Genomic DNA, 25469 nt, shown 5'->3' on the forward strand with positions numbered 1-25469 from the left:
CTTTGAGGGTCCCTTCCAACCCAAGCCATTCTATGATTTTCTGATTCTAAGCTCAAATGCTAGTGTCTTGGGAATCAAAGCAGAGTTTCTCTTTGCCATCCCTATTTACAGTTGCTTAACTAGGATCTGTAGTATCAGAAAGAAACCTGGGATATAATTGGAGTAAATGCAATTAAATTCTTCTGTAAAATAGTCAATTTAAAACCCTTTATGTCTTGAGCGATCATGGAAAGAGTGACATAAAATGATTATTTAACGGATGTATTTGGGATCTCTGCTTGATTACTATAAAAAGATTCCTTCATAAGACATTGTATGGAGTTGGCTGATATTTGCTGAAATACTCCTGTTGAAACTTTCTGGTGTGGAATATTGCTTCCAGTATTTCATCATACCTTTAAAAACTTAGGAAGTTTCAATCTACAAGTTTTGGACTCCTTCATAGTGCTTTTCTGTAGCCATTTGAAGTATTACTTCTGCCTTTCAGTCTTGCACCGAGACTTCATTTGGTGGTCTCATTCTCTACTGATCTAATTTTCTCATTTGTTTCCTTTAATATTATAGTGCTTATCATTGATTGTGTCTGTTAGTATCTCTGAAATTCTATAGAAAGATGGCTATTGCTTTCCTTTTAGCAAGTTGCTGCAGCTACTTCAAGCCGACAAATAAAAGTTTGCTTTCTCCAAAAACCTCAGTAGCCACTGCTTTGCTTTTTTGATCAAACTAGAAAGTTTATCATTATTGTCTTGAGGATTGTGTACTTGAAAGAGAAGGGCTTGTGGACTTAAAAGCTTCTTTTTGCCACAAGTGTTGTGTTTAATAGAAGATGTTATGGTGGATTGCATGTCTTGCTTTACTGAATTCACTAAGTAGGGAACCGGTTCTCTGGGTGTCTTTGTTCCACTTTGGGATAATGTTGCCTGAAGATCATAACTGTGAAATACACCTCAAGTTCTTCACTAAACTCCAGTTTTATACGGACTTCAGGAGAGAGAACGTAATTGCTAATAGAACAAGTTAAACGTGCTTAAAAAGCTCTCTGTGTGTTTTTTGTTGCTGTGGTTTGTTTGTTTGTGGAAAATACTCTTCCTTTATTTAATTCTGGAATTTTCCCAAGAAATTATTGGAAGTTGTCATATAAGAAGAGTAATAAAGAGCATATTCTAGGAACTTGTTTCACAGATTGTACCAGTTACCCCCAAGAATATGCTGCTCCACTAGCATATGTTTTATAACTTTCACAGAGTAATTTTCAAGATGGTAATGTGGAGTTTACACTTCTGTGAACCTGTTAGCTATATTTTCCAGCTCTTAACACTCTTGCCAAAGCAGCATTTGTTTCATGCAGATTTTTGCATCAGGCTTCCAACTTCTTCCTCAGGCTAGATGTTGGCCTAGTGCAAGTGGAGCTGAGAACATACAATGATGAGAGAATGGAGTGGTGTTCCCACTGATGTTTAACGACTCGTAGTTGCAGCATTGTGATCAGACTGTATTGTGTTAGTGTGCATGTGAGTCTAGGATTTACAGCCTTCTGCAGCTCTGCATGTAGTCTCTTCAGTTTTTTATGATGGCTATTGTCTCCGAACATATGGAGATCTACAGATGATAATTGTCCTCTTGCATATGAAGTTAGAGACTCCCTCTACTGTGTAGAACAAATTAAACATTTGCTAGTTAACATGAGAGGTTTTTTTATGTTAAAAAATTCTTTTTATATTTATAAAAAATAGAAACATAATGCACTCCTAAACAAATTCTCAGAAGATAACCATTAAGAAAGATAATGAAAATGCTTGACTGAGATTGCATATGTGTTAATGCTAATATCAGACAATGAAAAAAAAATCAAACCTTATGTCCACATCCTGCTCATAATATTTAACATATACAGCTGAGATGATTTATGGAAGACTGTCTCAAACTTGTCTATTAGACATTTTACTGGAAATTTTTTAATGTAGTAAAGGACCAGTGATTACTTGAGAATGACTATTCTTCAGTAAGTCTTGTCTCACAGGAGACTTGTTAACAGGCTTGGAGCTTGTTATTATCTTCAAGAGAACATAGCAAGGAATTAAATAACAAAGCTACAAAGCCCATCGTTTTGAACAGATTGATGCTTTTGTTTTCTGTAGCAGAAACGTTACGTATAGAAGAAAACAGCACTTCCAAAGAGCATCGCTTTTCTGAGGACTCTATGGATTCTGCACTTAATTCAGTAAATCTGTCAAGCCCAGCCCGTCGAAATTCCACTGAATATCGTACTTCGGGGAGTGCAGCATATTACAGGAATTCCTTTCAGCCAGTGACTGCTACCTCAAATTCAGCCCCGATCCTGCGCCGGCTGTCATTGAGCTCTGCTGGGAACAGCAGTTACTATGAAGTCGGTAGGAATCGAATACAGAGGAGGATTGAAGGTATGCTATATGCCTGAACTTTCCAAAGTATGTAACAGCTTTTATGAACATGCAAAGTCCGTGAGTTATGAACAAAGAAGTGCTTTGCCACAGAAAATACGTTACATATGGAGTGAGATGTTGTGCTGTTGCCAAGCACATCAGGCTTGCTAATGTAACTTCAAATGCAGAACTTAAGCGTGCTAGAACTAATACCATGGTACAAGCCAGAGGAGTCTTGTCTGCTGCTCTTTCCTCTCACTGCTGTCGTGGACCCTGCAACAGGCTGGATTGGACAGTGCTGGTTAAACACAGCTTGTTTCCTGAGCATTTTATCAATTATTTCTGTATTGCTGATATACAGATATAGGGTTTTTTCCTGTTCCTCTGCACAGTTGAATTTCCATTTGCCACTTTCCCAGATACTGGCATCTTGGGACCTGGGAACCAAACACAAGTCAAACTAATCCCTCTAGGTATGTCATAATGCTGGTTTTTATGTTGCTGTAATTATCTGCAGTTGTATAGAGTATTTAAGACAAATGGAACTGTTTGGTATTACGGTTTGGTACATGAAAGAAAATAAAACATCCTTTATTTTAGTATATGACAAAGAATGAATAATAAAAGCCTATTGTTAAGAATGTCATATGTAAAATGAAATGTGTTAGTCCTGTACAGACTAGTGATACTTCTTCTTTTCACAATATTCTTACGCTGAAAGCTGCAAGTTCCACAACTGGACCAGATCTGAATTCACTTAAAAGGGAACCTTCGAGAATATTGAATAAGGGGGTAGTGATGGTTTACCAAAGCAAATGGTGATGTGGCAAGTTCTGTGATTGACTTATGGTTCCAGTCTGCACAGATACAAAGCTCCAAGGCCAAAATTTTGCTAGAAGAAGTGAAGTCAATCACATTCTCTTCTCATGAATACTATTTACATTTTGTAAAAACAATTGAGAAGCAAAAACATCTGTGAACTGATCGGTGAACTGTCACCCAGTCATAACAACATTCACACAGTATTACATAATCTTGTATACACCTAAAATACATTGGGAATTTCCCTCAAGAAGCATTGATCAGTTTTTATCTTTCTGCCATTCAACAAGACCTGGACAGGGTGGAAAGGGAGAGAAAAAACCTTATGAGGTTCACCAAGGGCAAGTGCAGAGTCCTACATCTGGGGAAGAGTAACTGCATGTATCAGTACAGGTTAGGGTCTGACTTGCTGGAAAGAAGCACTGCAGAGAAAGGCCTGGGTGTCCCTGTAGACAGCAGGGTGACCACAAACCAGCAATGTGGCCTTGTGGTCAAGAAGGCCAATGGTATCCTGGGATGCATTAAAAAGAATGTGGCCAGCAGGTTGAGTGAGGTGATCTCCCCTCTCTTCTCTACCTTGGTGAGGCCACATCTGGAGTGCTGTGTCCAGTTCTGGGCTCCTCAGTTCAAGAAATACAGAACTTCTGGAGAGAGCCCAGTGGAGGGCCACAGAGATGATGAGGGGCCTGGAGCATCTCCTGTATGAGGAAAGGCTGAGACCTGGGGCTGTTCAGCCTGAAGAAGAGGAGGCTGAGAGAGGATATTATCAATGCTTATAAATACCAAAAGGGTGGGAGTCGAGCAGATGGGGCCAGGCTCTTGCCTGTGGAGCCCAATGACAGAACAAGGAGCAGGGGACACAAACTGGAATAAATGACGTTCCATTTGAACACAAGGAAGAACTTCTTTACTGTGAGGGTGACAGTGCCCAGGAACAGACTGCCCAGAGAGGTGGTGGAGTCTCCTCTGGAGATATTCAAAACTCATCTGGACGTTTTCCTGTAACTTACTGTAGGGAACCAGCTTTGTTAGACTCAATGACTTGCAGAGATTCTTTCCAACCACTGCAGTTCCCCCTTGAGAAAATGTCTTTCTCCAATTTTTCAGTTTAAAAGGAAATTACATCCTAATTCAAAAAGTCTTGTTTATTTTTAGGAAGAGACAGATCTCTTGGTAAATAATGACAGAACAGTCTGTCTGAGCTTTCATAATACCTTTACTGAAGAACTGATTAGAATTTCTCCAACACATACATATGAGAGTTTACCTGATAAGAAACATCTAGAATGACCACAAATCCATTTCCTATCTTCTGAAAGCAAAGTATTATTTACTAACCAGCTAACTGCAGGAGAAGACTCTTAACAGAATAGAAATTTATGTTCTTAACATGCTCCTTTTTGAAGAAAATGGTAGAAAAGAAAGAAGTGAGGAATAGAGGATACTTAAACCAACCTGGATCCACTAGAAAACTTCAAAGTAGGGACAGTTACAAAAGCTCAGCTATTCCATTGAGGGAGTAAGCACAAAAAGGAAGACTGAAGCCTTTAGCTAGCAGTTTGTCAGAAAACAGTCTTAAATATGCGCAAGGGTGGAAAGAGACTTCCTATTTCCTTAAATGCAAGCAGATTGAAACAGTTTCTTTTGATTTCTGTATCTATGATTTTCATAAGCAGTTACAAGAACGGTGTTCTCAGATTGGATATTATGAGTAAATGCTTGTGTTGCATTTAAGGAAATAATAAACAGCAACTATTTCTCATCCAAGAAAAAGACAAACACGTAAACTGAATGAGCAGCTTATATACAATCCATAGGCTTGTGGATTGTGGATCCCTTTGACCTGCTTCATACCTCTGAGGAATGCTGACAGATTTTATATTTTGCACTAGGTTGCATTTTATATTTTTAAAAATGTTGAAATCTTCTGATTTATGCCTTTTTCTCCTTTACTTTCCACAAAAGTCAAAACTAATCTCAGCCTTGCAGGCACAGCAGAGGTGCATGAAGCTATTCCGACTAAAGATGCAGGCACAAATGAAGGAAGCCTGGGGAGTTGAGCTCTATCAACTGATGCCAGCCCTGTGCAAATTCTCCCCGCATTCTGCTGAATGCTGGGATTTCATAAACGTTGGGAATTAACAGTTTCTTTAACCCAAGGTTATCATGTTAGAATGTTAAGAGTCCCACAGCCCTAAAATGCTTCTTTGAAAATAACACGTGAAGGAAGTGTTTTCTGCTGACTACTAGACTGATGATAATGGTTAGCATTGAAACTTTCATTCTTCCATACAGTTTTTGGTAAGGCTTCTCCAGGCAAGATTCCTCCCCCACCCCCCATAAAAAATTATACAAGAATGTAATGAAATGGATGTAAAAGACAGAACAGCTTTTAAATATTTTAAATACCGCTATTATTTTGGCTTCTCATGGAAAACCAGCATTACTGCAACTGTCTTTGTTTTAAATAATCTGGGCTTCATTTCATCCTGTTGTACTACTACAGTAACATTAATCCCTATCATTTTACAATTTGACACCATTGTTTAATTTCAACCACAGATATAAAATAGAATTAAGAAATAATGAAGTAGCCATATTTTCTGATACTGAAAAATCACTACTCCTTCCAGTTTCAAATCACAATCTTCTTCCAATTCTATTTCATTTATTTTCCTTATTTTCATTTAAACCTAAAAATTGGGAAATAAAAATAAAGCTATTTAATAAATGGTATAATAGCGCATTGGACAGCTACCAGTATGCTTAATCACTTTTTATAGCTTAATTTTGATGCTTGAAATACAAGTGACAACGAAGTAGAAAAAACAGAAAGACAAATTGTGCTTCATGATACTGATGGTCCTCTTTTATGAGACTGCTGCTGCCATAAATGCAGAGACTAGCAAGATGCACGTAGCTAAACCATTTTCTGAACTGTTTGTATTAATAACGTAACACTCCTTCCCTGGGTACCTGGTAAACCAAGACAAGTAAAGCTTATGGGAAGTACTTCTGTGTTTTAAACATGCATCAATATATTACAGTCTTATCTGACTCTTCCATTTTTTAATTTCAAATCTGAGCATCAAAACAGCATGATTTACTAAACTTCAGAAAGCACAATTCAGACTTCAACTCAGAAATCTCAACTTTTGCAGCTGATACAATCTATTTCCTTCTGCCAGAAACCTTTAGCACTTCCTTTTGTTTTTTCCTCTAATCTGGCACTTTGACAATTTGTTTTTGGCTAGACCTTGTTGTGACTATTCTTATCAACAGACAGGTGCTTTTTTCCTATCGTGTAAGAAAAAAAAAAAAGAAAAAAATCAATCATAAAATAACCCAAGTCGGAAGGGACCCACAAGGATCATGGAGTCCAACCCCTGGCTCCACTCAGCACCACCCAAAATCAAACCCAACGTCTGAGAGTTCTGAACTCCAGCACTTGGGCCGTGCCCACAGCCCTGTGCATCCCGTTCCATGCCCACCGCCCTGTGGTGCAGCCCCTTTCCCTGAGCCCCAGCTGCCCTCCCCTGACACAGCTCCATGCCGTTCCCTCGGGCCCTGTCGCTGTCACAGAGAGCAGAGCTCAGCGCTGCCCCTCCGCTCCCTGTGAGGAGCTGCAGCCGCCATCAGGCCTCCCCTCAGCTCCTCTGCTCTGCGCTGAGCCAACCTCAGCTCCTCCTCGTATGTGTTGACCTCTCAAAAAAAGCCCCACTTTAAACCTGGACTTGTCAAGCAGGTTTCTTCGACCGAAACTCTTCAGGTGGAACTTGGTTTCAGATTAATACATCTAAATTCAGATATCTGCACATGAGTTAGGTGTTCAAGCTACTATTACAGTCAGCAGAGCTGGAGATCCCTGAGCTACCATTAGCTCCAGAAATTACCGTGTTCCCCTAACAACAACATTTAAGAACCCCTAGATATCTGCAGCACTCCCATGGTGTTGGCAGAAATGGCAGAGAATTTATAGAGATGCATACCTCCTCAAGCAGAAAGCAGAGGTTACTAAGGCACACTACCCCAGGTATCACCAATAGCAGTAGAAGCTTGTGCTTAGGCAACTCAAGTACACCTTTCACCCCCCACACGAATATTAAACATTACCATCATAGCATTCCCCCCCCCCTTTTTTTTTTCTTTCTTTCCTTTTAAATTGTCTTTATCTCAGGCCCACGAGATGCATGGAAATCACATTTGGATTTTCCAGTCATGAGTAAAAACAGATTTTTAGAAACATTTTTGTGCTGTTGTTTTTGTTTTTAAACTAAATAAAAAAGAAATTAATTCACAATTGTCTCCATTTATTATTGATATTTAAGTTTTGAATTGAAATCTGCTTTTTCCCATTCTGGGCATGCAAAGTAAGTATAACACTGTCTTGTCCATGCAATTTAATATGTAAAGAGTACATATGAGTACATATGAGTACATAAGAGTACAAAATGTAACGTTTTGCCTGGTAAACTGGCCACAACTCACTGTATTTTTTGCTATCCAACAATTTGTCTACAGTAACTTCGAGTTTCCCATTCCAAGTCCTTCATATGATATCTCCTTTTTCTCCCAAGTAGTAATAAGGGTCAGAAATACTACTTTCATTTTTCAGAATTTTAGTAATAGTATTTAGTATTTAGATTGTTCCCTAGGGAAGGGATGATTGAACAGGAAACAGCACAACACCTGTATTTTATAGCCTTTGTTCCTTGGTTACTTTTTTGATTAAGATAACTATATACATACTATAATATGGAAGGGGAGTGAAGGGGGAGGAGGGAATTATTTTTCCCCAACAATGTATTTTTGTAAATGCTGTAACATTTTTGCTCTTTCACGTTTTCCCTCCTGCCCTCAGGCTCATTTTTGCTGACAACCCTGTGCTCTCAAAGCCATGTTCTAGGCTAATATTATAACAGGGAAGCTCTCTATAGGTGCCAGTTGCTTCTCTTTTCCTATCATCAATTTTTAGTTAGTTTTAGCATCAGAATAGAGAAGAATTATTTTCCTGACTTGCCACCAACCACTTCTCACTTCTGACACTCTACCAAACTGATGGATGTTCTACATAAAGCAACACTTTCCTTCTTCCCTTTTGATTTAGTAGATTTTTTTTTTTATTTTAATGTTTGTTTCAGTCTACATATTGAAATAGGTTTTACTGGGCACCTTTACTTCTCAAACTTTCTGCATTCAGGTTTGTAAAGAAAGGCAGACTTTTCTTCTCCAAGATCAGACAGACAGCACATTCTTTGGCCAACAAATTCTTGTTTCTTAACAAGACTGACATTTTGCTCTGCCAAGCATTTAAAACTGCATTCCTTTTAGAGACCTTCTCTTCGTTACAGTCTATATGTAACTGTGATACATATTTTCTCTCTATTTGGGAAAACCTAATAACAGATACAATTCACCACCAAAAATATTTGCAGTCATGACTTCATCATAGACTTTTTCCTACTTTTCCAGTACTTGTTTGATACTTTCTTTTTCTAGTAAGCAAAAATTCTAAGCCCTTGTCCTCCAGTAACTGTCTTTCATTTTCTGATACATTCAAAGATAACCTTTGGAGGCATGCCTTTTTCTGGGAAGCCAAGTTCTAACAGCAGAAAAAATTTCAAAGGCTGTATGGAGAGCATCAACTACAATGGCAATAATATCACTGACCTTGCTAGAAGGAAGAAATTGGAACCTTCTAATGTGGTAAGAACATAACTTTATCATCATCTAAACTTCTGCTTCTCCTTCTAAGGAAAGTTTGTGAGTGTGTGTGACAGATGTTCTGAAATCATATAATATATAAAACAAAGTTTGTCACATGCCTAAAGATTTCATTATACATACTTTTATGATTTTTTGTTTGTTTGTTTGTTTGTTTTTAATATCTGGGAACCTGTTTCTGCTGGGATTTAAGTTTCAGCTTTACAGAATTAGCCTTCAGCATCAGATGAATGTTTTTTAAAAGAAAACCAGTAGATCAGTATATACATTTTTGCTTTCATCTTATAGTAACCCAAAACTAGGATAGACAATATTTATTGTTAAATCAATCGCAGTGTGTCAAGGATCTAAATCCTGTTATCTTCCATCCCCACAGAGCAAGTTGCGTGGGTGTGCAAAATCATTAGAAAGGGAAGGCTCAGAGCCATCTTATGGGAGCTCCGTAAAGCATCAAGATACTAAACTTTGAAACTGTTATTTAGCTTATTAACATTACAGGGATTATTAACATTACATTCTATTTTTTTCTCTCCAAAGCATTCATAGTTGCTTTCATGTTTAAACTTGTGTCTTTCTGTAAGGGTTGATCAGGAAATCACTTTAATTTCTGTGTTTTTAAGAATCTAGGCGTTCCTAAAATAGTTGGTGGATTACATGAGCAATGTGGGTAGGAAATAAATGTATTATTACCCTGAATTTGAGATAGATCTGTTCAAGGCTTTCTTCTGTACAGTACTGCAGCCTTCACAAAGCCCTGCTCACAGTATGTATAGTTTGATTACTGCTTTTTTCTTTACGTATTTTGCATAGTACATAACAGTAATGAAGAATAAGATATAAGATAAACATGTACAGTAGAAATAAAGTGCAATGATTCTTCTTGGACAGATGTGCAACTTCTGAGATGTCTGTAGGACAAATTCCAGCTTTTGAAAAGCATAGCACAGCTAACAGTTCTGTAGAGTGTCTACAAACTCCTCTTTCTGGTTTATTTGGATGTGAATTTTCTGTTTGCTTGTTTTGTTTGTTAGTTGATTACATTCTGTTGCCTGTGACATTAAAGCAAAATCTACATATGTAGATTTGGTAGTGTTAGAGGTTTACCACATGCTAGTTTAATCTGATGATTCACTTCTGAGAACATAAAAACAGAAGTGAACTTTGCTTTCAGATGAATTATTTAAATTTCTTCCGCTCTTCAAAAACAGAATCAGTTTCACTTATGAAATCAACATGGATGTTTATGTTTCTTACAAAAAAACTTTTATTCTTCTAGTTTTGAACCTGATTTAGCGTGAAAAATACTAAGCTGAAACTACTATTTTTGTTAACCACGTTTATGTTAATGGCACTTAAGCAATCCAACCAGGATCAAAGCTCCATAGGAGGAGGAACTGTGCAGATGCATAGCAGTAGACATATCCTGCCCTAAAGAAAAAGCAAAAATAAGTAACGTAATGAAATGGAACACAAAGTAATTGGTAAAGTTATAAGAAGCATCATAGGGGGAAAAAAAAATAGATGGACAAAGAATAAAAAAGAGGTTTGAGACAAAAATAAAAATGTTCTTACTGTCAGATTTCAGAAGTTGTACAAGGAAAAGGAGTAAAAAATTAAATTTATACAACGAGGATGTCCAGAAAATCTAAGAAGTTAATCTTGATTTTACATTGAACAAAAATAGAGTTAATAAAAATCCTTAGGTCTCACAAATACGTATGTTATGATCATAAATGCACCATTAAGAGTCTTTCAACAACTTCTTAAGCAATTTATTCATTTTATCATTAGAGGGTAACAATGTGGAGCAAAAAAGTTTTGCAGTCCTCTGTGATAGAACAAGTGGCAGCAAACCTTTGAGGAGAAAGAGTAAGATGGATGGCCTTAAACAGTTTTTGCTTTTATTAATGGAGCCTGATTTGTTTTCACAGAAATGAGGCAAATAATAAACATACACAAAAAGGAGAGTAGGAGATAGAAGGACAACAAGAAAAAAAAAATGGAGTGTCAAATTTTCTCCCAAATGGACTTGCAAGAGTTGACAGTGACTTACTAGAGCATTAATTTCTTCTTTACAGCTTTATTCAGGTCTAAGACAGAAAAAAAGAACATACACACGAGTCTTCCAATCCATATTTTCTATGTTATTTAAAGTAATAAGGTTATGTATGGTATTTTATGTTGGTTTCATTTACATTTACAGGTACTAAAATCTAACAAGTTTCTCAAAACCTGTAACAGAAAAATGCTGAGAAGAATCAAATTTATTGCTCTCTCTCTTCACATACATTGGGCTTATGATCCTCCCACTTCAGTGGCTGCTCTTCCATGTATTACTGAGTGCAATCATGTACAAATATAAGATAAACATTTTCTTTAAAGTATTTATAGTATGTTGCGCTCAAATAAATATTTGAGAAAAATAAAGAAATAACCTGACAGCTATTAATCAGAGTTTTATTGCCTTTAATATACGATCCATCCTGATATAGCAATTATTGTTGTTTTAGTAAATGCATTACCTCACTTTTACAGGTTTATTTTCAGCCAGTATATATATCCTTTTGCTCAACACAACAGAGAACTTTCCAATAGCCAAAAAACATTCTGCCTTTAAATTAAATTAATCTTCTTGGAAATATTACTCTTCCAACTCTCCTGTTCTGTATGTCAGCTACTGCTCAAAGCTGTCTACTGTTCCTCCTGTTAACCATACAGTTATTAAAACTTGGTATATGAATACCTTTTCATCATATTTATCCACAATAAATGAATGAGACTTCTCCCCATAGAATCTTTCTATGAAACTTTCCATCCCTCTGTCTTTCTGCTAAATCTCAAATAATCTGAACTGCAGTTCATTTAGATATTAGACCTCAGGTTCAGATAACATCCTTGAGGTAATAAAATGTTATTGTCTGACAGATCTAAAGTGATATTTTTCCTGTAGAAAATTCCATGGGGCACTTACACTGAAACTGAGAAGTGTTTTTCCTTCTCTTGCTGAGTGAGGGTTTAAATAGGAAATGCATATACACAGAGCAAAATTTGGAAGGTAACATTTCCCATCAGGTCTTTTCAGTATTACAGATACTACAATCAACGTACAATCAACGTAAGTGAAAGCAGATACCCGTGAGATGCTTGTCAGCATGATCAAGATGAGACATGAATGCTGTCTTCAAAGGGCAGCATGGTGACTTAGAATATTTTGAATATTAAAATATATTTTCTTCTTATAAAGTCAATTTTGTCTCTGTTTCTCCTTACGTATTTACTTTTGGCTAATGACTTAAAGCAATGAATGCAGCTACATGAATAGGTATTTAGATTTTTGAGTACCAGAGAACTTAGAAATAGACATGCTTGTATTCTGTTTTATGTGTTTTACTTGTAATCTGTTTTTGCTTCTCAGTACAATAGGCTCTCAAACCAGTCAGAGCAAGGAAAAGATTTTTAAGACTTGCATGTGCTGATTAAGGTGATTGAATTTTTTCTACTATTATTTTCCTTTTAGTTTAGCAATAAAGAAATACATTAAAAAAATGCAGTAGGGGAAAGATCTGCCCATGGATTTGTTGTATTTGTGCATATCTAAATAGCAGTACAGGCATCTTGTCATCCCTAGGACACCATGGAGTATTCATATAATATAAAGAGAGATGATGGGGATTTTCTAATAACTAAATTGGAAATCAGAAATGTTACTTTTTTTTTTTTTTTTTTTTTTTTTCCCAATTTACCAGTTTGCAAGCAATGCCTCCTTTTCCATAAAGACAGCTCTTCAAGAAAGCCCATTTCTAACACTCACAGACCTGTGCAGAACACCGTTTTTCATAGATGACAGACAGTAACTTTACAATAACATCAGCCATTTCTTTCAACACTGTCACAAATACCATTCAACAACAAATAGCATTCAACTAGGCCTCAACTTCCTAATTTCATTGAAGCCTGTATACCTTTCATTCAGTGTTAACATTACTTGAAACAAAGTGTTTGGACGTTACATTATATTATCCTCAGTTCATCGTGTTGTAGCAGATCTAATCTTTAATGAAAACGAGACATGTAGGAATCCTATTTGAACTTTTCTTTTATCTTCACTCTTATTTCAAAAAGAAAGTAGTTGATTAAACACACCTAGTGACAAACCAACATGTGATTATCATCTATAATAAATGATACTCCTGCTTGCTAGTATAATTGTATTTGCTTTTCTTGTTGCCTTTGCTTGCTTCATCCACACCAGTAGATGTGTTGAGAAAACTGACTGGGAGAAAAGAGGTCATTCCCTGGTCCTGGTTACAAAGACAGCACAGACACAGCCCATGGTGACTGAAAAACAAGGAATAAAGAGGTTCAAGACTGTACTGCAAAAGTGTATTGCAACTGCAGGTTGCTTAAAGAAGTAGAAGCAAAGGGAATGTCCACAGGTTTGAAAAAGTGGCCTGCAACTACACAGTATTCATTGTTTCAGAAAGGAGATTTAACGATGCAAAATCTTTGGCAAGAAAACAGTTGTTTTTAGGGATCAAATAGAGAGAGAAATAGTGCTGGGGACCTAGACTCCATTTAGGACATAATACTTGTCTTGTCTCTACACGTGAAAATATTTTAAATTACTAGCTGAGAGATCAGGGGTCCTGAACCATGGTATGTTCATTATTGTTGATTGCATGTACTGTGTCATATCACTTAAAAAATTAAAAACATTAATGGCACTGAAATTTCAAACTGGGTGCACGTACCACTGTGCATAACAACTGACAAGCTATTATCTACGTTGATTAAAACTCCTAGTGCTAGTGTTTTAGCTTCTCCAAAAGCAAGGAATAAACAATTTGACTGTAGGCTTTATCAGTATTTGTACTTGTAATAAAACCAGGAATATTCATAGAATCATAGAATCATAGAATTTGTTTTTGAGTTGGAAGGGACTCTTACAGACCATTGAGTCCAGTTCCCCAGTAATGAACAGGGACACCCACAGAGGTCAGAGACCTCAGAGGCCTGTCCAGCCTGACCATGAATATCTCCCCACTGCCATAATGTTGTCTTGCCCCAGACCTATACAAGACTACAAAGTGAGTCGCCAGCTCTGGATTCCTACTTAGGAGGGGTTTGCCATCAAGATAGACAGCAAGTCTCCATGTAACCCTCTCCTCTAGGCATCAGCCCTGGGAAACATGCTGCCAAATATTCTTCAGAAAAGCATCTCAGAGAGGTTTCTGTGAGCAGATGGGGGACATTTGATGAAGCAAACGGATGCTGGGTAAGCAGTAATTCTCACTCAACAACCAGCCTGGGGGCTCCGTTCTTTCTTCATTTCCATTCTTTCTGATGGAAATGTCCTTGAAACTTAATTGAGTTTGCATGGAATTTTACACCTTTTGGATTTCTAATCTTTCTCATCATTAATCCTTAAATATGTGTTCCACAATACCACTAACCAATTATAGAAAAATAATTTAAAATAATCATGTATCAAACTTTTTTAAAATTCTATTTGGAAGGTAGGAGACCTAATTACAGGCATGGGACTTTAATGTATGTGCTGAAAACCGAAACTCAATATCTACTTTTTCATTGCTCTTCAGCAACCTGAGCAAACAGATTACCTCCTGTGATAGGTTTCTGACAGTCCCTCTTAGTTTGACAGTTATTTTAGAGAGAGTCACTTTTGTATATAATGAAAGGAAAAGTTGCCAAGCATACTTACATAATTTATGTTTCTTAAAACTTAAAAGCTAGAGGAAAGACTCCATTTTTAGTCATGCCATTTTAAATTCAGAGTATTTGTACTGTCCGCCAGGTTTACATCAATGACACAGAATGGCATCTAGCCCAAGGGCTGAGTTACATTTCTTGCACAGGAAGGGCAGCTTTTATAATTGAGTGTATCAGTTACTGCTTTGAACTTTTGTTGTGTTACTACATTCATGTGAAAATATGATGTGCATTTTTGCATCTTCTATGTATGCCAAAAGAATTACAAGCAATTTCTGTCGAAGTGTTTCCTTGAAATTGCAACATAAAAAATATATAAATATTAAAAACAATAAAACAAAACAAGACATTTTCTCCCAGAAATACCAGGACTCTTAGAAATACCTCACGTTTCATCTCAAGAATACTGCTTTCCACTCCTCAAGATCACACTGACTCCCATCACAATGGCCTTTTCTCCCACATACACCAGCTTTCTCCCAAATACACGACATTTTCTCCCACCTACACCCGTTTTCTCCCAAAGATGGGACATATTCTCCCAGAAATGCCAGCTTATTCTTTAAAAAAACGGCCTTTTTTTCCCAAAATACCCGCTTTCTCACAAACGCCTGTCATTTTCCAACCAAGTCTGCTACTATCTCCCAGAAACAGCCGGTTTCCGAGAAATACCTGACGTTTGCTCTCCCAAATACTACTTGACACTCCTCCAGAGGACATTGTCTCCCCTATTTACCACGTTGTCTCCCCAAGAGACCACTTGGCACACCAAAAAGACCACCGTTGCTCTCCAGTACAAGATATTCTTTCCCACCGGTTCCCACTTTTCCCCCCCAGCTATGCCATTTCCTCCCAGAAATGCCACTTTTCCCTTGGAAATTTCACCTTCTCTTCCAAAAAGAGGAGATTTGCTCCCAGAAATACCCCTTCTCTTACAACTGCCACACGCTTTCTCCCCAAAAAGCCTCCATGACAATGCCAAATGGGACACTTGCAGCCAAGAAGAGGACACCTTCTCTCAGAAAGACCACTTTTCTCCCCAAGAGAGGAGATTTTCTCCCAATTGGATGACATTTGCTGTAAGGAAGACCTGTTTTCTTCCCTCAAGAGGACATCGTCTTTCCCACTGAGGACATTTTCTCCCAGAAGTGCCGCTACTCTTTGAAACACCTCCATTTCCTCCCAAATCTACTCCATGACACGCCTCAGGATGACACTTACTCCCCGATTTGGGGCATTTTCTCCCAGAAATACCACTTCTCTCCCAAAGGGATGGCCTTTTCCCTCTCTAGCATCTGTTTCCTCACCAATACCTGGCATTTTCTCCCAGAAACACCAGCTTTCTCACAGATACGTCACCTTCCCCCCCCCCCCACATCAGACCTCTTCTCCCAGAAACACCAGGACTCTGCTGAATATTTCCCATTTCCTCTGGAACATACAGCATTACACTCCGCAAGAGGACAGTTTCTTTCAGAAATGTGGCATTTTATCACAGATACACCATTTTTATGCCCAGTAGAGCTCCTTTTCTCCCAGAAATAGTACTGCTCTTAGGAAGAGCTCCCATTTTCTAACCAAAATGCTGCTTTACACTCCTCAAGATCACACTTACCCCCATCAAGATGGCAGTGTCACAGAAATACCAGCTTCTGCCCCCAAAATGGGACTTTGGCTCTCCAAAACAAGACATTTTCTCCCAGAAATACCAGGACTCTTAGAAATACCTCACGTTTCATCTCAAGAATACTGCTTTCCACTCCTCAAGATCACACTGACTCCCATCACAATGGCCTTTTCTCCCAAGTCTGTGACATATTCTGCCAGAAATGCCAGTTCTCTCTGAAATGTTAGACGTTCCCTTCCTGAAATATTAGCTTTTTCACAACTACATCACCTGTCCAGATTTTCTCCCATGAAATCACCAGATTTCCCCTCAAAAGGGGGAAAAAAGGGGTTTTTCCCTTAAAGAACGGCTTCTTCTCCTCAGATTAGGACATTATCTCCCAGAAATACCACATTTCTCCTATCCAATGTCATTATCGCCTGGAAATACAGTCTTTTGCCAAATCTATGACATTTTCCACTAGAAGTGTCCCATTTCTCTCAAATACATGACATTTTCTCCGGCAAGAACTGCTGTATCATACCCACATAGGACATTTCCACCCCACAGAAAGAGATTTCATTTATCCGTGAAAAACCATGATTCTCCCCAAAGAGATGACATTTTCTAACAGAAATACAGGTTCTCTTAAATATACTTCCTTGTTTTTGGGTGGTTCTCTGTTTCTACAATTCTGATGCCTGTGACGAAAATGTTTAGATGGGAAAAGATTCTTTACTAAGGCATTTCTTGCATTCTGTGGTGAAATAGAGAAAAATGGAAAGCACTTTCGAATAAGGGAACTGAATATTCGGGGACCTACAGATGTGGTGCTCTCAAGGAGAACGTTACAGAAAGTCGAGAGCGATCGATTCTTGCCTGCGGAGAAAAAAGCCCCTGTTTGGAGGAAAAGCAGTAGGCTGAATTCTCACGTTCTCAGCATCAGAATTCCGCTATTTTGCTTTCGTGGATGGAAAGCCGTGCTCACGGTGAACCGCTCCGGTGAGTTTGCAGTTGCTGGCCGAGAAATCGCCGTTCTCCCTGAATGCCGCTTTCAGCCTTCAACAGCGGTCTCATTTATCTCGTATGCTGAGAAAGAGCGACTTCAGCTGGATGCTTCTCTCCGACGAGCGGCTTCTTCTCCGCACATCGCAAAGGAGCGGCTGTGACTTCTTGAGCCTATGCAGAATGCACTGCGCTTGTCTCTCATTCTTCTGTCTTTCCCTTTATTCCTATTTTTTATGTGTTTTTTATTTGCTACTACACGTCAGCATTCTGTGACAAAAAGAGTGGAAGGGAAAATCCGCTCTAATAAGGCACCTAGAAGTTCGAGGAGCGTCACACACTGTGATTTCAGGGAAGACGTTATTGAAAGTCGAGAGCGATCGATTCTTGCCTGCGAACAAAAAACCTCCTTTTTCCAGGAAACTGAAAACACGTGTTCTCGGCATCGGAATTCCGCTGATTCACTCTCGTGGGTCGAAAGCTGCAGTCGCGATGAACCGTTACGGAGAGTTTGCAGTTGCTGGCCAAGAAATGGCTGTTCTCCCCGAATGCCTCTTTCAGCCTTCAGCAGCGGTCTCGTTTCTCTCGGATGCCCAGAACAGCCGACTTCAGCCGGATCCTTTACTCCAACAAGCGGCTTCTTCTGCGCACATTGCAAAGGAGCTGTTCTGATTTCTCCTTGTGTCCATGCAGAATGCACTACGCTTCTCTCTCACTGTTCTGTCTTTCCCATTAGTTCTATTTTTTGACTGGTTCTCCGTTGCTACTAAACTTCAGCATTCTGAGACAGAAAGAGTAAATGGCAAAATCCCCTCTAATAAGGCAGCTAGAAGTCTGAGGAGCGACACACGTTGTGCTTTCAGGGAGGACGTTACAGAAAGTCGAGAGCGGTGGTTTCTTTCCTGCGGACAAAAATCCTCCTGTTCGGAGGAAAAGCGTTAGGCTGAATTTTCAAGTTCTCGTCATCGGAATTCCGCTGATTCACTCTCGTGGGTCGAAAGCTGCAGTCGCGATGAACCGCTACGGAGAGCTTGCAGTTGCTGGCCGAGAAATCACTGTTCTCCCGAATGCCGCTTTCAGCCTTCAGCAGCAGTCTAGTTTCTCTCGGATGCCCAGAACTGCCGACTTCGGCCGAATGCTTTTCTCCGACGAGCGCCTTCTCCGCACATCGCAAAGGAGCGGTTCTGATTTCTCCTTGTGTCCATGCAGAATGCACTACGCTTGTCCCTCATTCTTCTGTCTTTCCCTTTATTCCTATGTTTTGACTGGTTCTCCTTTGCTACTACACCTCAGCATTCTGAGACAAAAAGAGTAGAAGGGAAAATCCCCCTCAAATAAGGCATCTAGAAGTTCGAAGAGTGACAGATATTGTGCTCTCAGGGAGATCGTTGCAGGAAGTCGAGTGCCACTGTTTATGTACTGCGGAGAAAAAAGTCCCTGCTTGGAGGCAATGCTGTAGCCTGATGTCACACATTCTCAGCACCCGAGAAAAAAGATTGCTGCTGAATGCTGAAAGTGGCACTCGCGGTGAACCGCTGCTAAGAGTTTGAGTTGCTGGAAACTGGTACATTTTTTCCTTGTGTACAGGCAGGATCCTCCGCACTGTGCTGCGTATGAAGTGCATATATCTTTCTTTCGACTGACAGTTCGTATTCGTGAAGAATACGACCTTACAATCAAAAATACCTAATTAAATAGAAATATCACATTGTCATCAAGAAATACCAGCCCCATTCAAAGAATTGGAGCTTTTCACCAAGAAAAGCCTATTCACTCCACAAGTGACATTTCACAACAGAACAACAAATATTCTCCAAAAAAAAATTTTTTTTTTCAAAAGAAATATCACTTCTATACTTAATATATGAAATTTTACCCCAGAAATAAAAAATTTATGAATTCTTTTGAAAGAAAAGGATCATAAATTTATGAAAAACGTGGAATTAGAGAACGAAAACGCCATACCTAAGGGAAAAATATATTCTCTGTGAAAAATATGACAAATTCATCAGCCTAAAATAGTATGTCTGATGGAAAATATCAATCTTTTTGACATTTTAGGAAAAATTAAACAGTGTATCTAGAAAAAACTTCAGCATTAGAATGAAACATTCCATTTTGGGGAAAAATATCATATTCCTGAAAAAGAAATCATATTTCCAATAGCAATGCTTATTTCTGAGAGATAACACCAAATTCCTAGGGGAGTGTTTTTAATTGAAAAATAAAGATGTTTCTCAGAAAGCTGCTGTTTTGGGGAGATAGAAGCATACTTGGTTGGAAAATGACAGGTGTTTTTGAGAAAGCTGGTATTTTGGGAAAAAGGGCCGTTTTTGTAAGAATAAGCAGGTATTTCTGCAGGAATTAATCCCATCTTTGGGAGAAAACTGGTCTATGTGGGAGAAAAGGCCATTTTGATGGGAGTAAGCGTGTTCCTGAGGAGTATCAAGTAGTTGTGACATTTGTAGTGGAAAATGTCAGGTGTTTCGGTGAAAAGTAGTCTTTCTGGGAGATAATGTCATTGGATTGCAGAAAACTGGTATTTCTGGGAGCTAATGTCTTCTTTTTGGAAGCAAATGCCATCCTTTGGGTGAAAACCGGGCATTTCTGAGAGAGTATGTCATCGAATGGTGAAAAAGCTGGTATTTCTGGGCAAAAATATCATATGCTTGGGAAAGAGAGGGTATTTCTGGGAGAGAATGTCATCTATTTGGTTGAAATTGTCATCTGTTTTGGAGAATGGTGGTGTTTCTGGGAGAAAATCGCATGTGTTTTGGAAAAAGCTGGTATTTCTGGGAGAAAATGTCCTCTTTTTGGAGAAAATGTCATCATAAAGATTGTATATGAAGAAAGCTTGATATATTTAAGAGACAACTGGTATTTCTGGCAGAAACACATTTGGGAGATGAAACGGCCGTCTGATTGTTAGGAGTGTGAAGTAGTGTAAATGGGAGGAAATGGGAAGTATTTCTAAGGAAGCTGGCATTTCTGGGAGAAAAGATGGTATTTCCGGGGGAAAATGTCCTCTCTTTGAGGAATGCTGGTAAGTCTGGAAGGAAATCTATTTTTGGAGGAAAGTGTGATATGAAGGATGGGAAAGTAGAGGAAGATCATGCTTGACCAATCTGGTGGCCTTTTATGATGGAGTGACGGCATCGGTGGACAAGGGTGTACAAGGGAAAGGCGACTGATGTCATTTACCTGGACTTGAGCAAGGTCTTTGACATGGTCCCCCACCACATCCTTCTCTCCAAACTGGAGGGATGTGGATTTGATGGGTGGACCACTCGATGGATAAGAAACTGGTTGAAAGGCCGCAGACAGAGGGTGGTCATCAATGGCTCTATGTCCAGGTGGAGGCTGGTAACGAGCGGCATCCCCCACGGATCTGTCTTGGGACCGGTGGTCTTTAACATCTTTATCAATGACATCGATGACGGAATCGAGTGCACCCTCAGCAAGTTTGCTGACGACACCAAGCTGAGTGGTGTGGTTGACACGGTTGAAGGACGGGATGCCATTCAGAGGGACCTCGAGAGGCTAGAAAGGTGGGCCCATGTGAACCTGATGAGGTTCAACACTGCAAAGTGCAGAGTTTTGCACTTGGGCTGGAGGAATCCCAGGCATCCCTACAGACTGGAAGGAGAGGTCCTTGAGAGCAGCCCTGTGGAGAAGGACCTGGGGGTCTTGGTAGACGAAAAACTTAACATGAGCCAGAGTGTGCCCTTGCGGCTCGGAAGGCAAATGGGATCCTGGGCTCCATCAGAAGAGGGGTGGCCAGCAGGGACAGAGAGGTGATTGTTCCCCTCTATTCTGCTCTTGTGAGGCCCCATCTGGAATACTGCATCCAGGTCTGGAGCCCCCAGTACAAGAAAGACAGGGAGCTGTTGGAGAGGGTCCAGAGGAGTGCCACGAAGATGATCAGGGGACTGGAGCACCTCCCCTATGAGGCTTGTTCAGCCTGGAGAAAAGAAGGCTGCGGGGTGACTTCATTGCAGCCTTTCAGTACCTAAAGGGAGCCTACAAACAGGAGGGGAATCAACTCTTTGAAAGGGTGAGTGACAGCAGGACAAGGGGAAATGGTTTTAAGCTGAGGGAAGGGAGATTTAGGTTGGACATCAGGGGGAAATGCTTTACGGAGAGAGTGGTGAGGTACTGGAACAGGCTGCCCAGGGAGGTTGTGGATGCCCCGTCCCTGGAGGTGTTCAAGGCCAGATTGGATGGGGCCCTGGGCAGTCTGGTCTAGCATTAGGTGGAAAGCTTGGTGGCCCTGCGTGTGGCAGGGGGGTTGGAGATTCATGATCCTTGAGGTCCCTTCCAACCCTGGCAATTCTGTGATTCTGTGATTCTGTGAAAGTATGATGTTAAGTATCATCCTGTGGAGTGTGAAGTAGTACTTGTGGTAGAAAATGTCACCTATTTGGGAGAAGGCTGATATCTGTGGGAGAAAAGATCGTATTGTTGTTGGAAAAAGTCACCTTTGGCATTGTCATGTAGTATTTTGTGGATGAACCATGAAGAAAAGCTGTATTTCTGGGAGAAAACGTCATCTGTTTGGGGAGAAAGCTGGCTTTTCAGGGAGAAAGTCTCCTTCTTTGGGGAGGAGATGTCCTCTTTTGGATGGCCAAGTAGTACTTGTGGGAGGAAATGCCATGAATTTGGGAGAAGGGTGGTATTTCTGGGAGGAAATGCCATAGGTCTGGAAGAAAGTGTCCTATTCAGGATTGAAATGTGATAGTTGTGGTGGAAAATCTCATGTGTTTGGGTGAAAAGTAGTATTTCTGGGAGATAATGTCATTGGATTGGAGAAATCTGGTATTTCTGGGAGCTAATGTCTTCTTTTTGGAAGCAAATGCCATCCTTTTGGTGAAAAATGGGCATTTCTGAGAGAAAATGTCACGGAAGGGGGAGAAAACTGGTATTTTGGGGCAAAAATATCATCTCTTTGGTTGAAAAACGGGCATTTCTGAGAGAAAATGTCATGGAATGGGGAGAAAGCTGGTATTTCTGAGCAAAAATGTCATCCGTTTGGGAAAAAGCGGGAATTTCTGGGAGAAAAGATTTATTTGGAAATAGCTGGTATTTCTGGGAGAAAATGTCCTCTTTTTGGTAGAAATTGTCATCTATTTGGGAGAAAGGTGGTGTTTCTGGGAGTAATTATGAAGTGCTTGGGAAAAAGCTGGTGTTTCTGGGAGAAAATGTCCTCTTTGGGGAGAAAATGTCATCTTGAGGATTGTAATGTCGTTTTGCTTGGAGAAAGCATGAGGTATTTCTAAGAAAAGTGGTATTCCAGGAGACAGGATCATCGTTCGAGGGGAGTGGGGGTGAGGTGGTATGTTAGTGAAAAAGCTGGTATTTCGGGAAGAAACCTTCATATATTTAAGTGACAACTGGTATTTCTGACAGAAACACATTTGGGAGATGAAACGGCTGGATGACTGTGAGGAGTGTGGAGCATATTGATGGGAGAAAATGTCCTCTTGAGGAGTGTATTGTGGTATATTAGGGAGGAAATGGGAGGTATTCCTAAGAGTGCTGGTATTTCTGGGAGAAAATGTCTTATCTGGGAGAGGAAAGGTCGTCTATCTGTGAGAAAGCTGGAGTTTTGGGGAGAAAATGTCATCTTTTGGGGATAGAAATGGTATTTCTGGCAGACCATGGCAGGTATTTGTGAGAAAACTGGTGTTTCTGAGGGAAAATGCCATCTATTTGGTGTAGAAATGGTATTTCTGGGAGAAAATGCCCCAAATCGGGGAGTAAGTGTCATCTTGAGGAGTGTCATGTAGTAGATTTGGGAGGAAATGGAGGTATTTCTAAGAGTACTGGTATTTCTGGGAGAAAATGTCCTCTTGAGGGAAGAAAATGTATTTTGGGAAGAAAACAGGTATTTCTTCCCAAAACCGTCAAAGACTTTGGAGAAAATCTCCTCTATCTGGGAGAAAAGTGGTATTTCTGGGAGAAAATGTCCTCTTCTTGGTTGCAAGTGTCCCATTTGGCATTGTCATGGAGGCTTTCTGGGAGAAAGCGTGTGGCAGTTGTAAGAGAAGGGGTATTTCTGGGAGCAAATCTCCTCTTTTTGGAAGAGAAGGTGAAATTTCCAAGGGAAAAGTGGCATTTCTGGGAGGAAATGACAGAGTTGAGGGAGAAAAGTGGGAAATGGTGGGAAGGAATGTATTCTACTGGAGAGCAACGGTGGTCTTTTTGGTGTGACAACTGGTCCTTCGGGCAGAAAATATGGTATATGTGGGAGACAATGTCCTCTGGAGGAGTGTCAAGTAGTATTTGGGAGAGAAAGTGGAATGTATTTCTGAGAAAACTGCTATTTGTGGGAGATAATAGCATACTTGGTTGGACAGTGACATCTGTTTTTGAGAAAGCTGGTATTCTGGGAAAAAGAGGCCATATGTTTAAGAATAAGCTGGTATTTCTGGGGGAATATGTCACATCTTTGGTAGTGAAGTGGTCTATCTGGGAGAAAATGTCATCTATTTTGGAGAAAACTGGTTTATTTGGGAGAAAATGCCCAGTTTTATGGGAGTAACTTTGATATTGAGGAGTATAAAGTAATGTGGTTTCACTTTTTCGAGGCTGCAGTGCCACCTATTAGTCATAGTTCTTTTATTTAATTAGTTTTCTTTGTAAAGCAATGACTTAACTGTTACCACAATAGGACTGAAACTGTGTGTAATAGTTGCTAAAAGAACTTGAGAATTTAATTTAAATTATCTCTGGGCAGTAATCTCTTCTGTATAATAGAATCATTCAAATGTCTCTGAACATTTTACATGCCGTGCTGTAGTGAGTTAGATCAATCAAACCTTAATTGCTTCTGAGGCATCCGGACAGCTTTCTGGGATCTGTTGAACACCCGTGTGTCACAACAAAGCCATAATAATTGATGTAGCACTAAATTGTGCCTTTGCTTTACTCTTACAATTGTGGTTTTATTAACCGAGCAGGCAAGGTGGAAAAATTGAAGGAAAAGAGTAACAAAAGTAAGTTGAATACCAGCTAGTGGCCATTAACTTTGGTTTGATTCTGTGCATTTGTGGTTTATGATCCCGACATTTCCCGTGTGCTTTGAATAGCCTGTCCTTGTTTTGCACAATTTCCTTTTCCCTGTGCTTTATATACGCAGAGTGGGAAGAATGTGAGATTCAGTACTCAATTTGTCATCCTGAAATATTTCATTTGAAATTTGTTTTGATGGCTTGGCCATTCAGTGTTAAAAGTATCGCACTTGGTTTCTCTCAAGCTTCTTTCTTTCCAAAGCAGTGACTGTTGGTCCATATACCTTGGAGAAAATGGTATGGGTACCAGTATTGCCTCTCTTCCCTAGTAGCTTCCTCCTAGCTTTCTAATAGAGATATACTTAATTAACCAAGGGAGGACTATTTCTTTCTCTTTCTGCTTAATAGCATTTGTGAGCTGTTGTTGCTTCTATCTTTGTGAAGTTTGCCTTGTTTCCTGGTCTCGTTTCCATGATTCTTCTGGAAGTCTGTTTCATCAGTGCATACGCTGCTTCTTTGGCTACATGCCTACCCTTTCACGTTCAGCAGATGTCTTACCACAGTGCAGGTCTGTCTTTGTAAAGGCATAGTTCTGGACCTTGAATATAATGCAGTCTGTCTTTCCCTCCTAGTAACAAGAGCTTGTGAAGTGCTTTTTGCTCCACTGCCTGTTAGGTAGCTGATGTGTTTCTGACTTTCTGACCGGCATACAGGTCCTTAGATGAAGAAGTATGTCTCAGTTAAACTGGACCACATCCAGGATCTCTAATGATACTGCTGTACTGACATGAAAATGGAGGAGTTGCTGACACTGCTGTGAAGCAGCTATCGGGATGTTGTTCTGTAGTGTCAGAACGGCAGGTCATCTTTTATGAGAATGAACACAGAGGGAATAAGGCAGGAAAGAGAGTGGTTAGGAAGCTGTGAAGAAGTAACTTATCAGCCAGCATTTGCTCACTGGGCTTTGTGCTCATTCCAGCTGTGCTCTTGCCATCCCTCTTTCCTTCCAGTAGTGGATTCTCTTGCTCATCCTGTTTTAAACACCTTCTTGTGCATGAAACCCTGCTGCCTGCACGCAGTGTGGTTTGGACAGTTGCAGGTGCTTGTCTGAGTGGGTGATGCTGTGCTCTATAGAGAGCATATTTTCTGTTTCCACTGACATTGAGAAAT

General features: G+C 39.7%; 1 protein-coding gene across 1 annotated transcript in view; it reads left to right on the top strand.

The window, feature by feature from the left end:
- LOC149915016 (sex comb on midleg-like protein 2) overlaps positions 1–8930 on the top strand; it is a 130259-nt gene extending 121329 nt beyond the window's left edge. The window contains exons 6-7 of the mRNA XM_090124779.1: positions 2139–2420; positions 8787–8930. Of these exons, the coding sequence (XP_089980905.1) occupies positions 2139–2420; positions 8787–8830 (326 nt within the window). The 3' untranslated portion in view covers positions 8831–8930. The remainder of the gene's footprint in view (positions 1–2138; positions 2421–8786) is intronic.
- Positions 8931–25469: the final 16539 nt, after the last annotated feature.

Source organism: Phasianus colchicus, chromosome 25 (genome assembly GCF_987193195.1).
Source record: "Phasianus colchicus chromosome 25, bPhaCol1.hap1.1, whole genome shotgun sequence".
NCBI lineage: Eukaryota > Metazoa > Chordata > Aves > Galliformes > Phasianidae > Phasianus > Phasianus colchicus.